At 41.0% G+C, this 21,473-nt stretch overlaps 2 protein-coding genes across 2 annotated transcripts in view; one reads left to right on the top strand and one right to left on the bottom strand.

Annotated features, from left to right (window-relative positions):
- The window catches only part of agps (alkylglycerone phosphate synthase), a 28,802-nt gene extending 20,296 nt beyond the window's left edge, over positions 1-8,506 (top strand). The window contains exons 16-20 of the mRNA XM_086266401.1: positions 85-146; positions 888-977; positions 2,409-2,508; positions 2,687-2,744; positions 6,561-8,506. Of these exons, the coding sequence (XP_086122527.1) occupies positions 85-146; positions 888-977; positions 2,409-2,508; positions 2,687-2,744; positions 6,561-6,682 (432 nt within the window). The 3' untranslated portion in view covers positions 6,683-8,506. The remainder of the gene's footprint in view (positions 1-84; positions 147-887; positions 978-2,408; positions 2,509-2,686; positions 2,745-6,560) is intronic.
- A 2,264-nt stretch (positions 8,507-10,770) lies between these two features.
- The window catches only part of pde11a (phosphodiesterase 11a), a 54,573-nt gene continuing 43,870 nt past the window's right edge, over positions 10,771-21,473 (bottom strand). The window contains exons 15-20 of the mRNA XM_086266021.1: positions 19,519-19,619; positions 19,244-19,321; positions 19,084-19,147; positions 18,715-18,789; positions 17,772-17,855; positions 10,771-13,579 (exon numbers count right to left, since the gene is read on the bottom strand). Coding sequence (XP_086122147.1) covers positions 13,346-13,579; positions 17,772-17,855; positions 18,715-18,789; positions 19,084-19,147; positions 19,244-19,321; positions 19,519-19,619 — 636 coding nt within the window. The 3' untranslated portion in view covers positions 10,771-13,345. The remainder of the gene's footprint in view (positions 13,580-17,771; positions 17,856-18,714; positions 18,790-19,083; positions 19,148-19,243; positions 19,322-19,518; positions 19,620-21,473) is intronic.

Raw genomic sequence — 21,473 nt, 5'->3', positions numbered from 1 at the left:
CAGGGTTACCACAGTTCTCATAAAATGTGCTGAATCACATTAACATATAAGCCTGCTTATATATGTGCATTTCATTCCAACCAGGACTTGGGAATGGACTACTATGTGATTGGCGAGTCCTTTGAAACCTCTGTGCCTTGGGACAGGTAAATACATTGATTCACTCGCCTCCTGCAGAGTCTGCCCTGAGCGTCCTAATCCTGTTTTTCCCTTCCTTTCGTTTATTTCTCCTTGCCTCTGTCTTTCACATTCACCTTCATGCCTGCCTTCTCCCCTCATTAAATGACCCTGCGTTGGTGGAGCTTTTCCTCCTCAGCATACAAACGTACCACTACTGACATACTCACACACCCACACACATACATAGAGGGGAGAGGTGTGTGAGTGTCCTCTGTATGTGTACCATGTACTATGAGTCACAGGCTCATCTCACACCCATGTACTGTGATCTGCATTTTCTACATGTTTTCATTGTCCTGCTTTCTCACACAACAAACAGGAGCACATGCAGGCTCCTTGTTGTGTAACATGCCTGATGGGGAGAGACCAAGAGATCAGGCAGTGAGGCGAGCATATGTGCCTGGCTCATTACCCAGCCTCCTCCCCATCCTCCACACTCCACGCACGACTGCAGATGCTTAGGACTGGCGGCCATTTCCACACCAGTGGGAATCTCTCCCACAATGGTCTTCATGTTAGTCAGTCTGGTCTCTACCTCCTGCCTGGTCTCTTGCCTTTCTTTAATGTTTTTGGTCTGTCTTTCTTTTATTATTTATATTTTTGCAGTGCTTGGTTTTAAATACACATTGTTGTCATGTTTTAAACACACAAATATCAGCTTAAACTCCTATTAATTTTCTTGTCTTTTCTTTCTTTCTTTTTTTTAGGGTTTTGGACATTTGCAGAAATGTAAAAGCGCGCATTGTGCGAGAGTGTAAAGACAAAGGAGTTCAGTTTCCACCATTATCCACATGCAGGTAATATTTAAAAACAGTTTCCAAAAGACTGAGCCTGTACAAGCGCTCTGCCAGTCTCCTCACCATATTTTAATGTTTAACACTAGTGCAGAAACGACACCTACAGTATAGATTTCATATTGTTCTTCCCATGAAAAGAACACAACAATGCACTGTGTGTTCTAATTTGTCCAAAGGCTATTAAAAATATGACACACTCAATCAGGTCACACATATGTAACGAGCTCAGGTAACTTATTAAACAAGCAGGGCAGTGTAGTTTTTAGCAAATGATACTCAAGGATTAAATGGTTTTCTTGTTGGATGCTATTTTAAACTGAGGAATAAGATGTAGTTGTTTGTCACAGTTTGTAACAGTTTTTGAATTGTTTAAATTTTACAAATATAAATGCTTCTGAAAAAAATAATAAACATCATGCTGTGATAAAATATCATCACATCAATCCTTTAAATGACATCTATACACAAATAATCAAGAGCATTCCCCAAATGAAATATTTTGAAGAAGTCGGTCCAAATTAGAAACAAATGAAAAGCAAAGAAAAAATAGAATGACTATCAGTTGCTAACTTTTATTGTTTGACAGCAAATGGCATTCAATCCTAAAGATACATTTCAGTTATAACCTTGGAAGTACTGAGGTGCATACCAAGTGTGACCCCTGTTGAGTTTGCAAGAGCCACGGAGACAATGCGGTCGGACGTTGTGATAGACAGACGGCGAGCTGGTTGAGGAGCACCAGGCTGCTGCTCACAGATTGCGGACAGATTAGGCCTCAGCCTGATTATGCTACAGCCATTCATTTCCCGGCTGCAGTCTGTCACATGATTGATTTGTCCATTTAACCTCCAGAACAGTGAGTGTGCCAGGTGATGGGCCATGTCAAATGAACAAGGGCCCAGCACCCTGCTCCTCCAGAGGGAGCAAGGCCAGAGAGAGAACATGTAAACGGGAAAAGCAGCATTATATTCTCAACACAAAGGTTGTTACACAATATGTTCGAAAACCTGAGCGTAAGCTGCATTTAGTGGTGTGGGGAAAACACAAATATTATGATGTCAGTTGAATCACCCTGCCTGCATCATACCTGAGGAGTAAATGTGGCTCAGATGATTCAGTAAAAGGATTTGATCGCCATTTATTATGTGATAATGTTGTGTTATTAAAGGCGATAGTGCTTCCACGCTGCCTCCGCTTTCTGCTAACCATGAATGGAATTGAGGTCAGAGGTTCGCTGGGGAAAACCAAACCTCCCACTGCACTTTGTCTTCCGATTCCAATAGAAAAGAATCATTTATTGTATGTAAAATGGAGCAACTTGTCAAAAAACTCCTCCTTCACATGCATGTAAATTGGATTTTCTGAGAGACGGTGGAAAGAGAAAGATTAAGGTTTTTTCCGCTCGTTTGAACGTGTTTCTTTTTCGTGCAGGGTGACTCAGACGTATGATGCCGGTGCCTGTGTCTACTTTTACTTTGCCTTCAACTACAGAGGACTCAGTGATCCAGTGCATGTGTATGAACAAGTGGAGGTAGATCCAGTTTTATTTTTCTGCACATTATGCCAAAAACTGTTAAATAAAATTAGAGCAAATTGCATCTGATGTGATAACATGTTGAAACGCCAACACCCATCAGAACAGATGTCAGAATATAACATTATATAATGTATAAACTGAGTGTTGTTTTGTTTTTTTCCCCTCTTCACAGCATGCAGCTAGAGAGGAGATCCTTGCCAATGGAGGGAGCTTGTCACATCACCATGGAGGTACCCAGAGCTGAGAATTTTGTGCTTAAAATGTAGAGCCTGTTTTCACAAACTGCAGAAAGCAAGTGCATATAAATCACCAAAAAAGCACAGTGATGTTATATTTGGAGATTCAGTTTTGTACTGAATTGCGATGACAGCATGGCGAGCCTACCCGGCGTGCTCTTCCACGCTGGCAGCCAGTCGTGCTGTAAATGTGCATTTGGTCGTGGATCTTTCATCGCTTCCTTCACATTTCCAAAATCTGTTCCCACAGCTCAGATGAATGACTCTGACTCGGCTATTTGTTCATTTCAGCAGTGACCAAATGAAACGTGAGCAGGGGAGGGCGGCGAAACAACTCTCCTGGCCCCATCAGGGCTAACCGAAACGGCTGCCTTATCTATATTGCCATCCGCCTCGCTGTTTTCATACATCACTTGAGGCTATTCATCACACCTGTCAAAAACAGTATGTAGTGAATCAGCTGCGATATTAAATCACAATTTTTCCTGAAGGCGGGGACGGGTTCAAAATTAAAAGATTGCTAATAAAAAGGAGGCAGCGGGCCGGGGTAAATGATGCCGCCGTTATCGCCGGCTGTACACTGACCTCCAAACGGTGGCCCGGCCACCCCGAGCGGCACGGGGAGGTGACGCTGGGGAGAGGGGGGTGGGATATTGATGCAGCTACCGTGTGCGAGGCCCATTCTGTAATTGTGATTAATAACAGCGGGGCTCGCTATCTGGGTGCAGACAGGACGGTTTGTCTGCCCACAATCAGCGCTTGACAAATGGAGCTAGTTTCCCTGGGTTTTGTGTATCAAACAAAACAGATGTAGTCAAGGATGGTGAGGTGGGAGGCCAGTGGAGAAAATATACATTTTTGTGGCCCTGTATTTACAGCAGGTCAGCACGGTGCTGCGTGGGCATACGAAAGGGAATCTCTGCATGCAGAGCGCTTCGACCCCTTTCACTACAGGACGTAATACTCACCTAACAGCACTGTGTGTCAGCTGCTGTCCAGGGGAAAACCATTTTTCATGAAAAAGGAGTCAGTTTTAACAAACTGGCTTTAAAAAACCCCAAAACAAACATGTTAAATGTTTAAATATTGGCCAGTGCTTAAAGACAGAACACCAGGAGAAATGTCCTCTTTAACTAGGTCACCAGTGTCGCAGCAGTGAAGAGTTGTCGGAACATCCATCACCAGGAGAATCATCCATCTATCAACCCTGCACCGCAACTCCTCAACCAATACTCCAGCTTGGTCATATCAGAGGAATGCATGGCCACTGCCTTACCCTGTCTGTCATGTCCTGACCCCCATTTGTTAGAGAAACCCCAGGAGAGCGAGAGCGGGGTGTGGAAGCGGATGAGCCTCAACCCAGCTTCTCTCTTCTTCTCCAAATGAAGGCCATTCGAGGGTGCCCAGCGTCTTCACCTCACCTTGCGGCTTTCTTTTTCTTTTCTTTTTTTTGCGGAGATTCTCTCTCACCTGCTCCCCACACTGCACTTCCACTCAGGTCACTGCTCTCAGGAGGTAAAAAGAATGACCTGATTTGGTGAAGTTCCGCGTTTGCCATTCGCCCTGAACTTCCCCGGGCTTTTCCACATGGGAGAAATGTCAGTTGTTTGATTTTTGAGAAGGAGGGGGGGGATTTTCTAAAATAGCTACCTGCACTTCTTTGCATGTCTCAGCTGCACACACCAAGCCTGGTGAGATTGATTGCAATAGCAAGCAAAAAAGAGAGAATATGACAAGATAGATGTGTAAATTATCACAGTGATGGAGGCAATGATGCAGTCCCAGCACCTTCTGTTTTCTCTCCTATTCCTGAGAGGAGGGTGGGATGGAGGTGGAACGAGGGGAAAGAAGTGGGGAGGAGGTGGTGGTGGTAGAGAGCTTGGTACTTTCTTAGTTATTGGGTAGCAGCTGATTGGTCCCCTTGTCCCCATCTGGAGGTTTGTGTGGTATCAGAGTCCCCAGTGACCCCGCTGTCTGTCCTGTTTTGTCAGGAGACGGGCCTCACTAGCCTCATGGCTTATCCCCATCTGGGTTTCCTGGCCAAACTCTGATAACATAGCGTTGTAACATGTCAGGGTGGCCCCTTTTTCTCATCTTGCCCTGGGAGCACGGGGGGGGTAGAGGCTGGAGAGAATCGTGTGGATTGGGAAAGGAAGGCATGTGAAGACACGTTTTTGGGGGTTTTTTTTGGGGTTTTTCATTTCGTTTTTTTTCCTTTTGGCCTTTATAATCTTATCTAAACTGATTACACTGCTGGTTTCACATGTTTACACAGAGAGCAGCACCTGTTCTGAGCTGCTCTGTTCTCAAGTCTATCTTTTTTTTGCGTGGGTGGGTTGTAGATATCGAGTATTTCTTTTAAAGTGACACGACGTCAAAAGTTAAAATTTACTTACTTCCTCTTTGCTGGACTGTTATTAAAAGACGACTTTTTCCAAGAATGAAGCAGCTTTCCTTTCCCGGATTTTTAGTTATTAGTATCACACTCTGATAATGACTACTTGCTCTTTTTGAACTGATTTTGCAGGGATTAAAGCTAAAACAGTGACCGAAATGATCATTCTCACTGCTATTATCTCACATTTTTCAGTGTTTTACACTGAAAAATGTGAAAGTTTCCTGTCAGCTTCCCAAATCCCACATTATCCCCCCAAAAAGTTGCACTGATAGAAAACAGAGAGAAGGTGAAAGCTTCTCATGTATCATTTATTATTTAAGTACTTGGTTAGGCCATAAAAGGCAACGTTAAACTTGAAATTAGATCAATTTTCGTGACTGTGCCGAAAAACATTTGACATGAACCTAAATCTACATATTTGGGGTTTCTTGGGTCTACTGACCAGTTGAGTAAGTCAGTGTTGTTAGAATAGAATAGAATTAGAATAGAATTCAACTTTATTGTCATTGCACATGCACAGGTACAGGGCAACGAAATGCAGTTTGCATCCATCCAGAAGTGCTTTAGTGATATAGATATATTACAATATATATTAGCAATAATATAGATATGTGAGTTAGTCCCCAGTAGCACAACTCTTTTCCTCCTCTTATTGCCAAATACAAAAATATAAATTAGTGCTTTAATTTGGTTACATTTGCTGTTAAATTCTTCTGTTTGAAAAGTTGCCGGCTCCACTCTGCGGGACCCTGTCAGGTCCAAATGCTTTGGAGAATGTCGAACTGGACAGCTGGTAAAGTAATGGGCGCTCTCACTGGGCTTCATGCCGAAGGCAGTCTCACTCCTCAGGTTGGGGGGTTTGGACGACGATGATGAGAGGCCGCGAGGAGCGGCTGAAAGCCAAACTCCCGCTGACAGAGTGCCATTGTGTTGGTGCTCCACGGCTGGCTGTGGCACCCTAATGATGATCGGGCCAGTGTTGGGGCATAGAGTGACGTTCGGGACAACGGAGCACAAAACCCTCGCGGGTCAGCTGGAGGAGTGCGGCCGTTGGCACAATGAGACAGAAAACGCTCCTGTGACTCTGGACAGGGGGGGGATTGGAGGGGAGCGGTGGCTCAAAAAGTGAGGGAGCCGGGGACGGCCCGCTCCAGCCGCCAGCCGGCCCCTCCTCTGGGAACACACAGAGCCTAATGAGTTTGATAGTCTGCTGAGCTCCATAAATCATGCCATGCAAAACATTTCTCCTCTCTGAATAAAAGCATTTATCACCCTCTGTTTATTCACTCACTCTCACAAGATTGATTGGCTCCCAGCAGCCTGCTGAGCAATCAGCCGTGCCGATTCCTCTATTTCTCCCCCTCAGTCGTCTTCCTTGGTTTTTTTATTTATTTCTCTCCTCTGTCATTCAGTGGGGAAACTTCGGAAGGAGTGGATGAGAGAGACCATCTCCAGCGTCGGCATGGGGATGCTCAGGTCTGTCAAGGACTACGTGGACCCAAATAACATCTTCGGCAACAGAAACCTCCTCTAATTAAATAATTCTGTCCATCTTTAGCTAACCTTTTTGTTTTGTTTTCTGAAAGCATCTTGTGCATTTTTGATTAATAGATACTAAATGTGATTTCAAAACGGACACAGATCTTTGTCATCTACATCAAAAGTGTCATCCGGTGCCATTTAACGATTCACCCAGGCTTTTTCTTGCTTTGACTTTGTATTGCACTTAATCTGCTGTAACAATCATTGTCGTCCATGTTGAAGCTCATTTTTACTCGTGTCACGGTCTCATCCTCCTAAGCCACAACTGTGATGCAACAAAAACCTTCATTTTTCATCACATTTTCTTTTGTTAAACTGCTAAAAATCCTTGCCAACATTAGCAGAAACAATTTGTCTACATGATCCTGTCTTGTGTGTGTGTGTGTGTGTGTGTGTGTGTGTGTGTGTGTGTGTGTGTGTGTGTGTGTATATGAGTATGCAATTGAGTGATTGGCATTTCTTTAGTGGTAACTTTCAGCTCAATGCGCTTTCTGAAGCTCTGTGCCTTTCTAAAGCTTTTGTCTGCCTACCCTTCTACTACACGTGTGTACATTGAAGTCCCTTTGTGAAGGTCATCAGTGTCTTCTGTTCATCTTTTCATGCCCTCCTGCCTTCTGTTGTACTGACCAATTGCCAAGAGACTTGTTTCTTGTGTATGCGTGTGTGTGTGTGTACCACTGGTGATGAACTTTTTCGAGTTAAATGGGACCTATTATGTTCATATCTAGCCCCACCTTTCTATTCTTGGACTCTGCTCGAGTAGCTTGGCACGATTCACAGGTCACAATAATCGTTATTTATCTTCTGCTGGACCTTTGCGTATCTCATCTCAGCTAGCTCTCTTCTAATTGGCTGCCAGTCACAAACAGTAGTGTTCAGCAGCAGGTGGGTGGGGTTGATGTTATGGCAACATTAACTACAATAATAAAACCATAATAGAAAATGATGAAAAAACATAATGGGTCCCCTCGAGTCTTTGTTCTGCACAACCAAAATTTCCCCACCCTTAGATAAACAGTATGAGGATAAAGACTGATGATTCCCAGTGTGTTTAGCGTTTGCACTGAAGGCATCAACCTTGCATGGTTTGTTGAGAGAGTGGGGGGAGGGGAAAAAGCCATTTCCATTATGACCACGTTTGCAGTGTAGGGCCTCTGGATTCTGGTGCTCACGTTGTACCAAAGACTCAACTCATCAGATCATGCGAGCATACTGTACATGTGTTTAATGTTATGGCAACTTACTGCAAAGTTAAACTGTATTTTTTAATTAGCATATGCAAAGATAACCATCTGAAGAGCTCTAAAATGTAAATATGTGTGACTGTTACACCTGCTAAAACTTTGTATTAAAACACAAGTCCATGTTTCACTTTTTTTTTTCTTCCTGCCATGTAGTTGGATCATTTGTGTTCACCCCAAAATTCTTCAGCTCGTCAAACAGTTGAATAGTGTATTGTATGAAAGGTTTTTTGGATCGGACCCTGTAATGTACTACATTTTGATACTGGACTTTTTGCTCTCATGTTGAAGTAAGGTCTACCTTTCCATTGTTAACTATGTGTCATGTTTTCCAGGATCCCTGTGTGCTTTAAGGTCAAAAGAAATCCCCCAAAAGTAAAAAGATTTGTTCAGGACCCCGCCCCCAAACTCTTATCTGACCTTCTACCCTCTTGTGTCAAAAATATGCGAGAGCTTGTTTTTGAATGTTATGGCTGTACCCTTTTTGGTCAATTTTTCCACTTCTCTTAACAACATAGTAACTTCTAAGTATGTTTTGTCAATGCTGTTTGTGCAATAAATTAAAGTAAAACTTCCCAGTTGTGAATTCTTTATTATTTTCTTTGGCTTTTTGTATGCACTCCACATTGTTGCGAGAGCAGAAAACTTTTTCCTCATACATCATCTTAAATTTAGCCCTTCAGTTCTTGTCTTTATTTATACTGTCAGGCTGTTAGGAAGGTCAACGAGAGCCTGAGAGCAGCTTTTTTTTGTTTGCTCAGCCTTTACCTGCACCATGCGGAGCTCAAGGTAAAACAGCAGAGCTTAACAGAGCCTGTCTTTTGCTTCCTGGCAGGCTTTTATTTTTTTATTATTTTTTTTCTACGCACAGGCTCATTTGGGAGTCATCTTCACCCACACAGCCACCCACACACACTGCTGGCTGACGTCAGCACCACCAAGATCAACAGCAATCGAGCTCAGACTTGAACTGTGAAATGCGCTGCAGCTTTCACAGTCTAACAGTCTAATGCTCAGAATTATGTGTGAATAGATATATCAGATAAAAGACACAAGGGATCCATAATTAAATTTAGGACTGACGGTCATATTTCCCGATATGATTAGATTGATATATTTTGCAGGTAATTACTATCTTTTCACTAATATCTTTACATCTTTGTAACCTGACCAGTCTAATGTTTGTTGTGCAATTTCCACTCTTTACAAATTCAAAGATTTCTCAATGAAACGCCCTATCTACTGAATTTCATTGAGAGATACAGTTTGTGTGCAAGGATGCATTTGTCCACATGAGGTCAGTACTGCACTGAAGAAATCAGATGTAAAACGGGAGACAGTGTCCATGGTGAGGAAAATTTTAATAAGCATCTCTGATGGACTATTTGGTACTGTGCAAAAGTCTTGGGCTGCCTCTTGTTTTCTTGAATTCTTTTGAAAGTCAATATTCAGTAACGTCTTCAAGCAACATAAAGAAGTCCAGACGCTTTTTTCTTTCCAAGCTTTTTAGACTACCACTGATAGTGTTTTTCTATCTAGGTATTGGAAGAGTCTTTGGGATTGTTGTCAAACTGAAAAATGACGCCACTGCCCATCAGAAGCTCCAGAAAGTTGATTCTGTTTATCTGGACATTGCGTTTTCAGTGGGAGAAACTTTTGATCAACCATCCAAGTCTCTGCGTTTTCATCTGAAAATGCAGCATCCAGATAAACAGTATCAACAGTATCTGTACGAGTGAGCATCTATCAATACAGGCCAATCAGATGCTTTTCTGATGTTATTGCATAATGGATCAAAACCTTTTTTTGTGTGTGTTCATAATTTCATCAAAAGATGCCAAGGTCACTGGCTGAAATAAAGCCACAAACCATGACAGAGACTCCCACCTTTCCATTTACACCATTTCTGTTGATGCTTTAATCAACATTAAAGCTCAACTAATGGGCCAGATACAGATCATGTTTCAGGTCATGATTTCTTTGTATTTCTTAAGGATATGACTTTCAGACACTGTTCATTTTCTGTAGATGTTTTTTAAGGCCTGTCATTTCCTCTTTTGTCCTCCACTTGTTTTTTTTTAAGGGCACACTCCACACCATGCTGAGATATGCAAACTTTTCAGCTAATAGCTCTTTGAGAATCACCTTGTTGAGGCAAAAATACAGTGTTGTGTCTGTCAGACTGTTATCGTTGACATTTTTTTTAGATTTACTAAAGAAGTGGGAGCAAATTATGTGTTTTTGTGCCTAAAGATACAATTTAAAATGAGTTCTTTGCTAAGTTGTCTGCTATCTGTAGACACAACACTTGTTCATCCCTCGAGTTAGGTGCTTCTTTTACACTTAGATGATTCATAGGTCAGATTTAAGTGGTTTTTGGTTTTGCAAACAAAAAAAACATACAGTCAGGTATAAAAACTGGACTGAAAATGTGTGAAAAAGCAGCCAGTCTCCAAAGAAAAGCTTTGAAAGACCTTCAAAAAATCTGGAAAACTACTGCTCAAGACTACTTTAAGAAGTTACAGGAAATTCTGACTCCTTGGAAGAAATATAAAGAAATGAGACATGGCTTTGGCACAGAACTGTAAAAATGCACCATTAAAATTAAAGGTCAGTTAAAATCTCGTTGAATTATTGATTATTAAAACGGCTATCTAACAATGAAATATAGTTTGTGAGCCTTGTATGTAGTAACAGGTAATAATTTACATAGAAGCAGCGTTTTACTGTTTGTTTGTTTTTAAATAAATGCATAAAATAAAATGCATACTTGACAGCAGCGCAGCTTCAAAATGGATCACCACAATCAGAGTCAGAGCAAACCAGAGCACGTGTAGCAGCAGTTTTTATTTAAACTCTCAACAGAAACATCGCTCATTTGCCTTTCCATGCCTTAGTTTTCTTTCAGTTTAGCCTGCCGTGAATAAATCCAGAGTCCAAACTGGGAGAAAGTAGAAACACAAAAAGCACGTTACACTGCGGGAAAAAATGAGTAGAAGTTGGCCCTGCACGGAGACCTAATTGGAAAATAGAACAGTGATATTCATACGTAAATCACATAACATGATGCAATAGAATTTAAGTCATGCATTTCCCATGAGATCAAATGTTTACTGATGAAAGTACGAGGTATTTCTTGGCTCACTTATTTGCTACATCCTTAGCAAGTGGTTGAATTTAATACTGCATAAAGACATGCGATTTCTTTAAAAAGAACAAAACAAACAAACAAAGAAAAAACAAACAATCTGGCTGACTTCAGTTTAGCTCTTCAACTAAAATACAGAGCACACAGATCCATGCCACACAATGTGCACAGTCACGTTGTAAAACTCCAATTAACAAAAGCTACAACACAATTCATAAGGCAAACCCCCACCCCAAAATAACACTTATTATAATTGTTTGATAATTTAAATAATGTCCAATTTAAAGCCTAATTTAGAAATGGCGTCATCACATAGTTTGTCCATAGGGTGGCTCCAACTCCAAAGCTCTCAGGACTGTGCAGGAGCACAAGAGTATACATCTCAGCTGGGTATAGACTGTATATAAAAGATAGATGGGGAAGCCAATGTGGAAGTTCTTTAAATAACCAGCAGGGGGCAGCACTGACTGTCAAAAGAGCTGCAGTTGTATATATATTTACAGGAAAAATGCCCTGGGCTCCCTTGCTCTTTAAGCTCAGCATATACTTCCCTGATTATTTTAGTATTTTAATTAAAATTATCATTAGAATTTGAAAGTAAGTGAGTCACATGTTGTTAGCCGATGACTGTGTGGTGTCTCTCAGTTTCAAAGTCAGATCTTCTTCTTCTTCATTTCACTAAAACAATACGTTTAAGACTTAAGTCGCACATTAGTTTACTAACTGAAGGGTGGCTTAACGAAGGCTCTGTCCATCCTTTATATAGAGTCTAACCGTGGAGTCAAGTGGGGTCGTGATAGTAAGTTTCTTGCTATTTTATGAAATATTTAGTGATGTTAAAAATGAATATATAACTGACATTTAACTAACATATTATGTTTCAATATCTTCAAAGAATATCACCCAATATATAGGTACTGAAAGTTTTTACTTTCTCATTTAAGTCCCAACAATATATTAATGACTGGGCTCTAATTGAAACAAAAGTTTGTGACTACAAGTGATATGTCATTGTCTCAGGAATTTTTTTAAATAAAATGCAGTATACAGCTGGTAGCATTTGTGAAGTTTAGAAAAGGCCAGAAATTAGATTGAAACGTTTTACATTTTAGGAAATACCCTTAACTGCTAGACAATAAACAATGAGAAACAGCAATGCTATCTGCTTCCACGTGTTTGCAGTCTCTATGCTATCTAAGCTCTGATCACCTGCCTGTTCAACAGATAACCACAAGAGTGGTAAGGATCTTCCTTTCAAACTGATTGGCTATAAGCAAAAAAGGGCAGCTCTTCAAATGTCCAACAATGGCTTTTGATATTAAAGAATATTTTATTTTTAGGTAACAGCTGCGAGTGTTAAATTAGTAGATGTTAAGATTTTTCCTGCAGAAGTTAATATAATATCAGAACAGCTTCATCAAGGCACGTTTGTGTGTGTGTGCGCGTATGTAAGTTTGTATGTGATAAGTCAGGCCCTGCATTTATAAAACTAGGCAAATATATATTTAAGTTTATGGGGGTCAAGATGTTAATTGCAGTCACTGGTTTTTACAAATTATGGCAAAAAAAAATACAGCGTGGTTTGACACACTATCTAAGAACCTCAGCACGGAGGCCATGCATGTTTCATTAGGATCCTAAAACAAGGCACAGGAAAAGAGGGAGTGGGAATTCAATTTGCATTGCAAGCACTGTCACAGGTCCTTGTTGTTCCTGCACCCCGTTGGCCTTCAGAAAGTCTACAGCCACATTACAATCCTTACTCTTTTCAATAACTCAGTAGCCTATTTACAGATTTACAAATAATAATAATAATAATCTGTTACCCTGGACAAAAAGAATGACCAACAAGAGGGTGCCAAAAGCAAAACAAACCACAGCAGAGACAAATATTCCTCCCCTATATTCTCCACGACTGTGCTGAAAATCTGTACACTGCCGTGGAATTGTTGGTGTTAGCTCACTGGCTGACATGTTGACACAGTGGTTTGAGTTTCCTTTCTGACGTGGCGTCATCGGCTGATTTGTAGTTGCTCTGACAAGCTTGCCAAACACAGTTCTGTCACCCTTCAGCACAGGGAATCTGAAGGCAGCAGAAAAACCTCTATGATAGCGCCACACTCAAGTCTGAAGCTCATCCCTAGTAGCATAAAGCGAACAGGAGCAGAGCCCATGAATCTCTGCATGCACTGCACTTCCTCCTTTGCAAACTGCATTTTGGAGGAAATAAGCCTAGGAAATCAGCTCAGAAGCTCGGCAGCAGAAGCTAACTAGCTGCTTTAGATGGTGATCCGTCAGCACTGCCACTGCAGCAGAGTGTGCTGCCAGTTTTGGCCACAGTGCAGCCACTGGCTTCTGTGCTGTCACCACTGCAGGGGCTCGCGGGTGCAGAAACACTCTGGCCACGTTGTCTCTTCCTGTTCAGTTCCTCCCATTTGGCCCTGTTAGCTTTGATCATGTCAACCATCGGCTGAAGTTTGGGATTCAACTTGACCAGAGTCTAGAAAGAGAAAGAGGGGGGGAAAGGAATTAACACTTACAGTTGGCTACATGTGCTTACAACGGCAAGATACTGCTTAAAAACAAATGTTTTGAAATGCTACTTTTGCAGGGTTAAAGGGTTGACAGAAATAAATAAAGGATAAAACACCACAAGCAAAAAAAAAAAAACCCAAAACACCCAAAAAGTTTTCGTAGTATACAGCCGGGACTGAGGAAAACTTCTTATTTTGCTTCCGCTTGTCTGGATTCAGGTCACAGGGGTAGCAGTCTAAGCTAAGAGAAACCCAAACATCTCTCTCCCCAGCCTCCTCCAGGCTATCCAGAGGGATGCATTCCCAAGGCATTCCCAAGCCAGCTGAGAGATATAATCTGTCCTGCATGTCTTCCTCATGGTCAGCAGCCTTCTGCCAACAGGACTCAGAGTCCCTCCCAAATGACTGACCTCCTCACCTTATCTCTAAGGGAGAGCCCAGTCACTCTTAGAAGAAAACTCATAGGGGGTATTTTTATTTGTTTGTCTGTCTGTCTGTTTTTTTGAAGAGGAATGGATCTTATGGACGAAACAAGAAACACTGCATGCTGAAGTGATGATGCATTATTCCTTAAAGCATGGCTCTGCTTTTTTGTTTATTTTCCTCTTAATAGGACTGTAATTTCTGCAATATAGACTGGCAACTTGTCTAGCGTGTACCCTGCCTCATGTCCCATGACAGCTGGGACAGTCTCCACCCTCTAGCCATCCGCTCTTCATTTCCCCCTCATGAGGAATGAATGGCTGGATGGAGCATAATTTATTAAATCAACTACTCCCAAAGTCAAGCGTACTGCAGGCCACTTAAAAACCAGAAAATCCCACGCCCCCCCCCCCACTCTAAGCAAAATGCATAAGTGATGTATTTCCTTAAAGAGTTTTCCTTAAAACACATAAACAACACAAGCTATTGGCTATAATATGCTAATGTTACACAGTCACTGGGACGCAAACTTCAATACAATAGCAATAATAATGAGTAATCTCACAAAATAACCGCTCCTATTCCCAGTTTCAATTAAGTTATTATATAAATAAATACGTTTATATAAATATTTAACTGTACATACGTGTGAGGAATGTCAAACTGAATTACTCCAGTACACATGCAGTACCTTCACAGCTCACCAGGGGCCCCTCAGCCCAATGTACTGAATGAATTGTCACCCTTTGCATTACAAAAAAACAAGTTCACATTAGGTCAAACCTTTACGTCAAACTACCGTAACTCTTGACCCGTCAATCAAAAAAGTTCTAATGGTTCCTGAAAGCAGCAACTCTATGCTTGTGATATTAGGGTCATTACAGTATAATCCCAGGCAGAGCACCACATTCAAAACTCAATAAGACAATTTAAAAAAACAGTGAAAACAACCCAAATGTCCAATAAAGTGTCTGTTTTCTGTCGAGCTCCGTCACTTACTCACTCACTCTCTCTTCCCAAGCAATTACTGTACTAACCGTAGCAACGCGCAGAGTCGCTGCTTTGAGGAAGCGTTGGAATTCTTAAAATAAGCAAATGGTTTTGGAGTTACAGATGTTTAAAAAATGCTGCAAAACACCCGTCTGATGTCAGCAACAGGTCAGGCTTCAGAGGGTTAAAACCCGAGGCTTAACCTTTTTTTAAATACAGTCTGTGTTTTAGCAAAAACTTTTTTTGGTACTTTTTTTCCTTTTTTAATAATCCAAACAAATGTGAATTTACACAACAGAAGGCAAAAAAGCAAAATCGCACACATTGATGTATTGTTGCCAATATTTTTTGATACAGAATAACATTTTTTATTTAAGAGTAATGCTTTACAGCAGTTGCAGTACTTTGTTTTTGCACAACAGTGGGAACATTTTTTTTTTATCCAGATAGTTGAAATAGTATATACTTATTTATTTTTTAGGCTCAGACTGGGGCTAGAGAAGCTGCACATTATTCATCCACTGCATTACATGGGCAAACAAATGAAACAATACAGGGGGAGTAGCCGACTACAATAACAGCGACACACAGCCGGTTCATAGCTGCAGCCCATTAAATGGCTGGTTTCTAAAGATTAGAAGCACATGTATGACTGAGATTAGTTGCCTTTGTCATTTTTCTGCACTGAGCTGCTTGTGGCAATGTGGTCAAAGCTGTCACCCACTGTTTAATAAATTACCTGCAAGACAGAACTCTATTTTTCTAACATTGCCTACTGGATATCCAGGGCAGTCAGCCAGTGTAATTAGTTATTATTTCAATAATCTCTTTTTGATGCTGAACTTTAACAATTGAATATATGTCCAACTTACAAGGCAAGTTTTTTTTTAACATTCATATGGGAGTCATACAACAGCAGTGTTCCTTATGTCTGTTTCCTATTGTCAAGACAGGAGCGGCATCCACTGTAGGTAGGTAGATATTAACGTTTCACGTGTACAAACATATATGAATGTAACTGATGTAACTGGTAAATCAACTGGTTCTTTTAGTGCTTTTCTACTCTGAGCACTCAAAGCACTTATACACCATGGCTCATTCATTCATTGACACAGCACCTTTTTCTATGCTTAAGTGCTTCCCACCTATCATTCAGATAATGAATCTGAATGAATGTGAATGTGTATCACTCACAAACATTCACATGAAACAGAATTATCATATAAATGAGTTTTAATCCTTTTTCTCAAAGCAGTTGCATGCACCACATGCCTACATAACAGAGTTATTTTCACATTTTCTACAAAACCTGATGAGATTTGTCTCATCTGCAGGTTGAGAGAGGGGGCTTTTCTGGGGAAAAACATGTTCCCGCTTTCTACGCAGCAGAAAACCCTCTGTGGCATATCCTCACTGGTCTGCGCAGCTTCATTATTCCACTAAGGAAGACTCAGAAGAGAAGAGACTGTCATATGGTGGGGTAAGAAGAAGGGAAGGTTATATAATGGGGGGATTAATATTCCAGAAAATAGCGAGTCACCACCAGGAGAAGGAGATCAGCGAGATCACAAACGAGATCTCTTCCACCCACGGATAAAAACCCTGCTGCCTCTGAACTTCCTCTGTACTCCCCGTCGCAAGTTTAATTGGCAGCAGCGTGATCGTGAGCTCCATATCTGGATTCTCCAAACATCAGCTTTTTACACGAGCCAGTGTGAAGACAAACCCCCCACGCAGACGGCGCACAGCTTTGATGCTTTTTATCTACACTACCCTGGCAGTAACAATGGCGTAACCAGAGCCTGGCAAAGATTAGTCTGCTCGAACTTTTGACACTGATCCTGGGTTAATTTAGTAGATGCGAGGATGATCTATGGTTTGTTTTCTTCCCGTGACAACTAAGAGTAATATGTGCAATATGACAGTAAAAAGGAAGAGAGGTTGTGCTGTGTAGTCTCACAGTAGAAAAAGCAGAGGGAAAAGGCCCCGGTTCTATAAAACTGAATGATTTGTTTTATCCTCGACTCCTTTCACAACTCCTCTTCTGTCTGACTTTCATGAATTTAACTCCAGCACGTCTCATCTCTTAACAGACCTGATCTCACCAGTAAGTCAGCCTTTTTTCTTCCTCCCACACAGCCGCCGCTGCTGGCAGTGGGAGGGGCAGTGAGGCTCTGTTGATGTCATTCAGAAACACATGCACACGCGCATCACTGTACTAGCAAGGACACAGTATTAGCTTGATCCTAATATTTGCTCATGAGGGATCTAGAAATGAAATGAGATTTTCTTTCTTTCTTGCTTGCTTTTATTGAAATTTTTTGGTATTTAAAGAACCGAACGCATCAGTCCTTGCTAATTTCATTTGTGTGCGGCGAACAACGAAGAACACTGTCTTACTGAGACGTTTCAACCCGACTTACATCACAGCTTCATTCACGCACTCGACTACCTCTGAGCTTTCTCACACCCAGGAAGTGCACACTCACACTGCTATTCTCAAAAGAGCAGGATGCAACCTTGAAGTTGTTCCACAGCTTTCAATAAAAGAAAAAAAAAGTGTTTCTTTTTCAGTGAGAAATCTGTTGCTGCATAGAAAGTTGAATAGCTGTTGGTGACAGTTTCATTGCTGGCGTCAGTGGAGGACAATAACGGGCGAAGGACGGTGACTACTGATGTCAGAGGCGGATGTGTGACAAGCGGCACACAATGAAGGCCAGAGAGCGGCGGATCTTCAAGCGTTACCTCGTACAGCGGAGAGCAGATTCCATCAATCCATTCTAGCTGAAGCCCTGGCAACTCATCCTTCCTGTTTCGGTCAAAAATGGCCTGAAAGACAAAATACAGAATTTATTTACATCTATATCAGTGCTCACACTAGACAAACAACGGTTACAAGTTAGCATCATGGTCCCTAAAGTGCTGCCGTTCTTGCTTTTGTAAAAGAAAATTCTCATTCAGCTCTCAAGACAGCTTTATAACTTTATTTTCCATTCCGCCTCATTCTCCTGCAGCCGGAATTTAAGAGCCTCCACCGAGGCTGTGCTTCAGAGATAGTTACTGGGATATGACTTAGAAGTTAATATTTAATTTCCAACACCCACACACAGAGCGGTAAAGGTTTGACACAAGCAGCAGACCTGAGGCTACTGAATTAGTTATTTCAGAGAGGAGGCAATGTGGCCTGGCTCGATTACTCAACAGCCATTAATTGTACGTGGAAAGCTGTCTGTTTTCCCCTTTTAAGGACTTCCAACATAATTCAAGCTCAAAAACCCCTCAGTCAAACAGACAGTGCTCTTTTGCTAATTAAAAAAAAAGGAAACATATTTTCTTGTAAAGTCCCGATACACCAAAATAGCGTTAATGAATAAAAAGGTCACATTTTGCTCTAAATGCAACCGGGGGCAGTTCTTTTCTTTTTCTTCTCTCCTTTTTCTGTTTTTAAGAATTACTGCAAGTCTGTCCACAGTTTTCTTTTTGGCACAGCAGCAAGGCAGTGGAGCAGTCAAGCTGACCATATGCTTTTCTCACACTATGAGACGCAAGCTCTCGTGTTTCCTAAACAGCCACTATGTGCAGCGACTGCAGCGAAAATCTATCTTCAGCATCATCAGCTCTTAGAGGTCAGCAGAGGGGAGAGAAAGTGCAAAAAAGCACAAAACCAGAGCTGGCTCGGTTTACTCACAGAGGGCGTGAGTTTCAGCTCCAGTCTTTCTCTGTCGCCCTGCTCAAAGAATTCGCTCGTCACCAGCTCAGCCACCTGAAGAGAGACAATTCAATAAGGTGCTAATTCAGTCAACTAAGTGATTAATCGCCAATTACGCCTCAAGTTATTATGTCTGTCAAAGAAAAGCAGCAGATTACCACAATTTATATGCAGCGGCTAGTTAAACTTTTTTGCTTCAAAATGCTTTAAATGATGATTTGATTATGAATGCAGCGTATCTTTCTGCTGCTCAGCCATTTCAGCTCCACGTGAATGGATTTGAAATACATCCACACAAATGTCGCCTGTGTTACATATGAGCATGAGAGTTCACACTGTTTTTGTCACCTTTCGTGATATTTCCCAGGGCTTAGTGACAGCACCGAGATCACATGCTGTCATCATCATGGATCTGCGAAGACATATTTATTTTAAGAAGCATTAATAATCCCAAAAAATGTAACATAAAACCAAATTCAATCAGGAAGACAAAGACATACACGATTACCTGCACATGTCTCTATGTGCCTTCACATTCCAATTGTATTCTCCATTGCTGACCAGCTCAAAGAACATGTTTCTATTCCTGAATGAAAACAAGAAATCCTCATATGTACATGTAAATTACATAAATTCCACAAGGGGGCGATGTTACCTAAAAGAAACCCATAGTAAGCTGTGAACAGCTAGAGGCTCTGTAGCTGTCAGTGTGCTACACTGTCAGGGCTCTGTGGACATCTCACTAACAGTTTAATAAGCAGTGTTTTTTTTAGCGGTACATACTCAAAGTAAAGTGTGAGGTCTGTGGCCAGAATTGACTGTTTCAGCAGCTGCATGAGGTCGCTGTACTCTGTGGACGAGAGGTTGGAGAAGATATTGTGACCCTGTGGAGAGACACACAGAGACACCATAAAGAAAACATAAGCCACGTTTCTAAAAGCATACAAGTAGCCTGAAATGAATGATTACTGTCCCTGGACATTTTGGATAAGTACCATTCCTATGACCTGCTGTATAATTTTTAAGAGAAGCACAAACCTGTCGTCAGATATACAAACTAAAGCAGCTGACGTGATAGCAGTGTGGGATATCTTTACAAATGTATTACCCAATCCGTCCACTTAAATGTTTTTACCGCAATAACTATTAACATTTGATATTTAGTCCCAAAATTTCAACTTCAACTCATCTAGGCTTGCTCACATTTGGCCTTTAATAAAAGTTTGGGCTAAATTTTGTTACAATCTACGTGTTAAAATAAGCATTTGTCAACTAGAAAGGTGGCACAGAGATCAAGGAAACTACTGTCAGTGTTGAATTGGAAGCGTTTTTGTTTTGTTTTTTACAGTCAAAGTTCTAGTTGGTTCCCAGCCTCTTTTTTTTTTAAATTTAAAGATTCTTTTAAAAAGAAGAATTCCAGTAATAATGTATACTAATACTACTACTAATAATAATACTTTTACTAATTAGAGCAGGGCGATATGACCAAAAATATTTATCACGATATACATTTGAAAATTTGCGATAACGATATAACTGACGATATAATTGACACTAGACAAATGCTTTACAACTCCACAACTTTAAACAAGCAGCTGCTTTTTATGTGCATTAAAGTTATATAAAAATTTAACAGTGCAAATGTAAATTCCTTGCTGACAGTTTAACCAAAAGGCATTTCCAGTGGAAATTCCTCAGCATAACCATGTATAATATCCACAAAACTTAAAAAGAGGTTATACACACACAATACGGCAATGTTATGTTGAAGCACAGTAGGTATCACTCCGCGAGGCTCCTGCCTACGATAGCCGTAATGCTGCGACAGTCCATCAAGCGGTGCAGCTTCGTAGCTTAGCAAAGTCGTACTAAAACATTTGACAGATTTTCGAGCGCCATGTACCACATAAAATCGTTTCGAGGTCAGTAAACACAACCAGAATTAATACATAAGGCACACGGGATTATAAGGGGCACTGTCGATTTTCAGAAAAATCAAAGGATTGATTTTAAGTGTGCTGTATTTTCCAAACAACACGGTAATAACGATGGCCCGCTAGGATGCTCTACCAAAAATAGTGCTTTGTTGTGTATCTGACCGATAAAAGCCAAACCAGTTCCACACCACTGAAGTTGCAGCATTTTTACAAACCAATTCTGGTTCATCCGTTTCATTCAACGATCCGCTTTCACTCTTCTCATTCTGTGTCACCGCCATGTGCATATGTAAACAAAGGCACTGCGCACGCACGTTTTACCCATATTCTATCACGATATTTCATTTTCCTATCGTTGCCCAAAGTTACACCGGTATTACCGTGAACGGTATGATATAGCCCAGCCCTATTACTAATAGGTACTAATTCATATGTGGGGAAGCATATACAGAGCATTTTGTGACCAGAGAGAGCTGATAAACTGAAACAAAAACCTTCAGTTCAATTTTACTTATATAGCTCCAGATATTATAGAGCATAGGTGTCAAACTTTGGCCCGCAGCCTAATTACATTTGGCCCGCGAAGCCATACCAAATTACTATTAGAGCTGGCCTACTGGTATTATACAGCTAATATATATATTGTTTAGTATTAAGCTTTGCTTGTTCCATATTCAGTTTTTCAGCAAAACATGTTTGAGTCCATAAGAAAAGATTCATTCTTATATCTGGAGGAATAAATATATTTCAATAAATATTAACATTAGCCCGCAACTTTGTTCCAGTTTTGAATTTTGGCCC

The sequence above is a fragment of the Aulonocara sp. 'chitande type north' Nkhata Bay genome, linkage group LG16, assembly GCF_057382095.1.
Source record: "Aulonocara sp. 'chitande type north' Nkhata Bay isolate Kocher_YH1m ecotype deep benthic linkage group LG16, A_spYH_male_GT1.1, whole genome shotgun sequence".
Taxonomy (NCBI): domain Eukaryota; kingdom Metazoa; phylum Chordata; class Actinopteri; order Cichliformes; family Cichlidae; genus Aulonocara; species Aulonocara sp. 'chitande type north' Nkhata Bay.
Note: the sequence above shows the minus strand (reverse complement) of the source record. Positions and strands in the feature narration are given on the sequence as shown.